Genomic DNA, 6896 nt, shown 5'->3' on the forward strand with positions numbered 1-6896 from the left:
ACTGCAATGGGAGCTGGATCAGGGCCTCAGCTGCTAAGTGAAAAGTGAGACTCAGTAGTAATACCGACTAGAATTTTAAAAGGGGTGACAGAGTGGGATGTTTGTTATGTGTTGGGGAGCACCAGACTTCGGCGTGTGGCACAGTCTTACAGCACTAGTGTCTATGATTCCGGGAGATGCTCTGATTGTGTAATGGTTGCCTCACTTCTTTTGTCATAGGTTCTATAATCCACAAACAGTTTGGGCCAAATTTGGGGATCCATACTCGGTCCTCAGCCTGGCAAACACCCACTGACTTCCCAGGTGGCACCTTAGGAATGGCTGAGCCGCAGTTTTAAAAGTTCAGAGAAGCCAGTCTTTTCCCAAGTCTCTGCAAACTATGTGATTGTCCTCTGGGGCACAATTCTGCCCTGAGACACACCTCCCTGCCAACGCTTCCATTGAAGATAATGGGAGCCCCGTGTGTGTATCCAAGGGGCAGAATCTGGCCCATCATCATTAGGCTACAATATTGTGCAGTTCATGTGTACACGTGTATTTGTCCCTTGAAGTGTTTTTAGGCTGCACTGTTTCACTGGAGACTGCCAGGAATCAGGGACAGGGCTGGATTTACAATTAGGTACAGTAGGCACGTGCCTAGGGGCATTCTAGGGGTGCCGTACCTCTCTAAAACTCTGTGAAACACGAAGGTTTGGGTGTGGGGGCGCTGAAGATGCTATGCCTAGGGGCGTGTAAGGTGTAAATCTGGCTCTGATCAGGGGTGTTGTTTTGTGCATTTCAGGGAAGCCATTCCGTACAGACGCTGTAGCATGGCATTAAGTGATGCACATCATCTCACTTCCTCTTTCCCCAACAGGACCGAAGGGGGAATAACAAAAGGTGCCACAGTTGGAGTGCTCCTTGACTTAACCAGGAGGACCCTAACATTTTCCATCAATGAAGATCAGCAAGGTCCTGTGGCTTTTGAGAACATGGAGGGCCTGTTCTTCCCTGCCGTCAGTCTGAACAGGAATGTACAGGTATGTGCTTTGTCAGAGAAAGAGGTTTCACAGCAGCAGCATAGAAAAGGTCCGAACCTGGTGGCGAGCTCCTGCCTTTGGAGCACTGTCTTTCTGTACATTTAGCACCATTCTTATCCACTAGAGTGTTCTCAACAGTGTAAGAAAAACCTCAGCAGCTGCTAGAAGGGGTGAGAACCTTTGTGGAACAGGGCAGTTTGGAAGAGTAAATATAATGACCCAGGTCACTGGTGAGCCACTGACATCAAGATGTGCCTCTGGACAGCACATAGCTTGTTCCTTGCGCTTCTTCTCGCCCATGGATGGCAGGAGAACAGGAGCGCCACTGCCTTTGGCTCAGTAGAGCTTGGCCAGGAACAGCCTTCTCATCAACATCCTTATCAACATCCTCCAGGAATCGCACTAGTTATTAAAAGTCTCCCTGTAAAAGCATGGGACTCACCCCTGTGGCGCCTCCTGCTGGTCATCTCAGGGAATTTGCTCTTTTCCAGCCTGGGCGCCCTCTGCAGGCTGGTGTCTCGCTTGTAGCTGGCCCCGTGTCCCTCCCGGACCCCGGTGCCCCTTTACCCTGGGGCTGCCCCCTGGCAATACCCCCACCAGTCTCTATGGGTCTTCCCTAGGCAGGAGAGAGAGACACAATGCAGCCATGAGCTCTACCCAGCACCCATGAATCCATGGAAAGAGTCCCACTGACTTCAGAGGGATTTGGATCAGGCCCTTGAGCACAAGGGGGAATTGGCTAGAAGTGCAAACATTACTGCACCATGTTGTTTGGGCAGGTTGTGGGCATAGCCTGCCCAGGAACACATCTGTAGTGGCAGGAGAGCAGCAGTGGCAGGAGCCTTTGCGTCCCATTTTCTAGAGGCGGCGCGAATGCAGCTGATGATTGAATTTTTCCCAGCTACTGGGATAGCATTGTGCCCAAATAAAGGGCATCCCCCATCTCCGTGCCCTCTAAGAACCATAGTCTGGCCCTTTCTTCACAGCTGATCCAGCGTTAACCTGATTTTATGGAAATCTGAGACTCCGGTGATCGATTCGGAGTACCATTATTAAGTTGCTAAGCAACGCAGTCCTCAGTAAGATTATGATTTTATAGTGAGCAGTGACAGTGTGTTCAACACTCTGTGATACTTGTCTGTGTATCTTTGTATGTGTACATGGGTGTGATACACATATACAAGCACCATTGCTCCATGAGTTTAATTCCCATCTCTACATCCGTTACTTTGTCCTACGAGAGGAGAATATTTATCAAACCCCATTGCTTCCTGACAGATCAATACAAGAGATAAAGTTTAAAATCCCCAAATAATAGAGAAGCCCAAGGACATGCTGATAAAAATACTGCTAATAAACTCAAGACATTGATTATCCTTTTCCCCCAAAGCTGTGTGAGTAACTCAAATGGCTTTATTAGGATTCAGAAGACTTTATTTTGGATAAAATCATTTGTAAATTTGACTCTAAAACCCCTACGTTATTCTGTAAGTAAAAGAACGAGTTACGCTTCCTTCCCACGATGAATATGAGAATTAAACTATGCAGAAAGGAGAATTAATCTGAGAAGGGACAACTCTACACAGTTGTATGCATATCAGTGATCTAGACAACAAAGCAAGCTACAGACTCTGTGACGCTGTTCACAAAAACTGGCAATCCTCATAGGTTTTGAGACTGTAGGTCAGCCAGTTACAAGAACAACCTGACGGGATATTTTCCCTAAACAGAATCCAGGAGTGGTTTGGCCGTCTCTCTGGTTGGTTGATGAAGTCTTCTCTTTGTGCATCATTTTCCTGAGAAAAGCAAATAGCAGTTTCTCTAATATGCGTGTCATAACAGATGAAAGAGAAGTGCTCTTCCATATTCCCTGGTATCTGTAATGAAATCTGTGCACAGAAAGTTCTCTCCAGTATATTTGCAGAGATTGTCACAGACACAAAGGGGAGTGAGGGAGTTGGGCGCCTGATTCCCTTTTGTACCTTTGAAATCCTCTCCATTGCATACTCCTTGTTCTGCCACAATTGCTGCATCTGTTATCAATGAGGGGAAAGTCCCTTCCCATGTCTATATTCCTGCCCAGAGAAAATGCTGCCGCAGACCAGCTGTGACCAGCAATGCCTTGGAACACAACAGAGGCGCTAAGGGCAGGGAGGCAGGCAGAATTCCTGGAGCCCACAGTTGTTCTAGGGACCCAGCCTCCCCAGAGAGCCTTTCTCCTTGAGCTCGGTGCACCCAGTCGTGTGATCCCTGCTCCTCTTATTACCGATCACATGTGGGTGATCCTCTTCTGGTGCCACCCGGCCTATCCTGCTCTGTGGCCTTTGCCTTGCGTCCTGCTCTTGGTTCTGCACAGGGATGGACAGAGGAGTGTGAATTAAAGGTACCGTGTCAGGACAGGCCTGCCAAAGACGTCAGGAGAGCATCACTGGCGTTCGCGGTGCCACGGGTACAAGGGGGAGGAGGCAGCGAACCTGCTACTGGGCATGAGGCAGCAGCAGGGAATACCACAAGAGGGGACAAGGAGGAGAGGCGTGGAGATGATGAATATTACAAGGGAAGGATGCATGGCTGGGGGGCCAGGGCTCCCAGTAATACATTTGGCTGCCCTCTATCCCAGTGGGGCCTTTCCTCGGCACAGATTCCTCTGGGCACTTTGGAAGACTGGTGGTTTTTAAAGATGGGAAACAAAGCTTGAATCATCATGGGATGAGAACGGTGCAAGTTATACACTATCAGCCAGATGCAGTCAGGGAGCCCCTGTGCCTCCCCAATCACACCAGAGGCGTGTCCTGCCGAGCGCTCTGTGCCCCTCCTCTCGCACTGCTCCCGCTGCGGCTCCGTGTGCTGCTGATGGCAATCTGCCTGCGCCAGGGACTGCGGGTCCACCACAGCCCTGATGCGCCGTGGCCTGCAGCCCGTTTCGCTAGTCAAGCCGAGCAGCCAGGGCACTCTGATAAGCCAGAGCAGAATGCCAGCTGCACACAGTGCTTCTTGCACATGGTGTTTAGACCCCTTACTCTCGTAAGCAAAGTCAGGGGTGGAAGAATGCAGATTGCTCTCTGGTAACAGGGCTGTCGTTGCAGGTGACGCTCCACACTGGTTTGCCGGTCCCCGAATTCTATACTTCCAGGGCATCCATGCAGTGATGAGACTACTGACGCCAGCTGCCTTTTCTCAGGATGAGTCAAGAGAGCTGCTTTACTTTGTCAAGAAGAGACCTCATAGGAGCCGGGGAATCTTTGGTCAGCTGGTAACTGGAGACCAGGGAAAACCAAAAACAAAAGCGAGAAGAGAAGAAACTGGCCTTCTCCAGTCTTCGTACTCCACGACCGCACGGCAAACCCGCTTGGCGTCTCCGGCACCGTACTGTGCGCGTTTGCTTTGCTGTTTAGCTCTTTTGGCTGATAAAGTACCTAGATAGCCTGAGATGTTACTCTGTGTCAGCTTTTCGGTTTGGGTCATTGCTTTGATTTGCTGTTATTTTTGAATGTGGGCTTTTCATTTCTTCATACCAGTGTGGTTGCTGTTGACCAATTTAGCTGCTGCCATTGCAAGTGAAACCCTTCCAATAACTTTCGATTGAGTTATACATCAGACAAAAGATGCTGTCTAAAGAAACCAGGGAGAGTCTCGGGGCGGGGGGGAGCCCTTTGTGGGCAAGCATTTGCTGATGCCAGTCAAATTACCTCCAGTGATGTTTCTTTCCCTGTGGCCTTTCTTGTGGAGTACCCTCAAGCATATTTGTAGACATTGGTCTTGGATTACCAGTTAGTCTATACAGAGCCAGGTGGAATGCATCAAGTATTTGGAGACAGTCATATCCTTTATAGCAGATAGGGCCAAATTCTTCCCTCACGCGTGGATGTGGTTCACACTGAAGTCGGTGCATCCCTGAGCAGGATTTGGCCCAAAGATATTACTTTTAAATACCAAGAGGTTTGCCAGGGCTTCATCAGACCACTGTAATTAAGACGGGTAGGTAGCCGGAGAAGATAATTACATTTCTGATGGGATGATCACTTGGTTTCAGCAGAATAATTAGATGTTAATTGAACAGTTCTGGGTCTATAATTTATCATTTTCAAAGGCTTTTCTGTTTAGCTCAGTAGATGGACCGGGCTGTTTACCATCCTCCTGTTCCCAGGCACTGCAAGGCAGTGCGGATTTGCCAGAGGACTTGGGACGAGCACTTGCACCCACTCAGTGGCTTTATAAACTGCGCGCTACGTAACGGTGCCAGCTGACACGGTGCTGCCATATCTCACAGGGCCTGCAGTTGGCCCTTTTGATATTAGCATTTATTTTTTTATAGCTACAGCGAAAACCTAGCCTTAAAAAACCACCCGACAGTGTCCTTTTTTTCGTAGAGAGGATTCATTCTGTTCCGAGGTTAGCATCACTTGGGGAGCAGGAGAGAACAGAGAGAGAAGAGGAAAGAGAGAGTCAGAATCACAGTCCATGGCATTCACATTCTCAGGAATAAACATGCTTGTTGCCATGCCTACCTGTGCCTAACATTCTGCTTCCATTCACAAACTTAACTTTCTGGTAATTCAGACAAATGTCACATGTAAAAACGACAGATTATTACCACTGTGTTTAAATGCCAGAACGTTAACTTTTCCCATTTCTGTAGTGAAGAGACTGCATGCCGCATGTTATTACGCTTTCCTTTGGTTGATGACACTCTCTAGATTAGTTTCAGGGGCTGGAGAAAGACTCCATTTTGTTGCCCACCATTTGCCAAGCAATTGAGTTTGTTGAAAAAACATAGTTAATTGAACTGGGGATAGGGTGGGAGGGGAAGCTAATGGAATAATGTTCCAGCAAAAAGACATATGTAAATAGATAATCATTTCCTTTAGTGCTTACCATTCTATTTAGAATGTTCTTATTTGTTATATTGTTATTCTAGTATTAAGTTTACCTAATTTATTGAATGGGTGCTATCTTGTTCATTTAAACCTATTAGTTTATCTCAGCTACAGAAGAGCTGTGTTGCAGGACAACGCTGATCTGTTATTTGTTTAATTTCTTATGAGACTCAGTTGCCGGGCCACTGTGGACTCGTTGTTCATAGTCGTTATATTCCCAGTTCTTGATGATGTTCATGATGCTTATTAGATTTCTAGTGACTTGTAACCCGTAGTTTACGCTGTACTGCAATCATAGTTGCGTACAGCTGCTGTACTAAAGAAAAGTGTTTGCTGTTCTAATAAATGACTTTTATGAGAGAATCGCATGGATCCCCCGAGTGTCTTTCAGTTTTCCTCGTGCAGTCACTGGGGGTATTTACCATAGTGACAGAATTTCCTGTGTTTGGAGCAGGAGATACTTAGAAGCCAGCTGGCCACCTCCTGCGTTCTCTGTGACCCCGGGAAGGAGGCCTGTGCGTCAGTGCCATTGACACAGAGACTAGTTTGTCGGTAAGCGAGTGTGAGGGGCCTGGGAAGATCCCCCCATACACAGAGCACAGGGAGCGAACAAGGCTGGACCTGGTGTGTGGGCTCCACACGGGAGAGGGAAGTGAGCAGGAGCCAGTAGGACTCACTCCTCCACTTCCTTTCCAGAAACTGCCACTGGGAAGCCCACAGGGGCAGCTGTGCAGACATGCCCAGGCAAGTATATTACCCCGTGGCCGACCATCTTTTCAGTGTTGCATTGAAGGACGTCGTGTGGGGTCCCTGCCGAAAGCTAAGAACTAGCTGATCTTCATGGTTATTGCAAGATGTTCGTACAGGAAACAATTTTAGAGTGATGTAACGTAGGCTATTGTGCTCCCAAACTGCTGGAAGTGAAACTTGCCACCTGAGACGGGGGAGGTCTCAGAACTGACTCAATCAACACCGAGAACACTCAATATCCATGGGGCCA

The 6896-nt window shown here is 48.1% G+C and overlaps 1 protein-coding gene across 11 annotated transcripts in view; it reads left to right on the forward strand.

The window, feature by feature from the left end:
• The window catches only part of TRIM9 (tripartite motif containing 9), a 135143-nt gene extending 128884 nt beyond the window's left edge, over window positions 1-6259 (forward strand). For all 11 annotated transcript variants that reach the window (XM_054028014.1, XM_054028022.1, XM_054028015.1 and 8 more), the window contains 2 exons: window positions 857-1019; window positions 4106-6259. In XM_054028014.1, coding sequence (XP_053883989.1) covers window positions 857-1019; window positions 4106-4168 — 226 coding nt within the window. In that variant the 3' untranslated portion in view covers window positions 4169-6259. The remainder of the gene's footprint in view (window positions 1-856; window positions 1020-4105) is intronic.
• The last annotated feature ends 637 nt before the right edge of the window (window positions 6260-6896 follow it).

The sequence above is a fragment of the Malaclemys terrapin genome, chromosome 4, assembly GCF_027887155.1.
Source record: "Malaclemys terrapin pileata isolate rMalTer1 chromosome 4, rMalTer1.hap1, whole genome shotgun sequence".
Classification (NCBI taxonomy): Eukaryota; Metazoa; Chordata; order Testudines; family Emydidae; genus Malaclemys; species Malaclemys terrapin.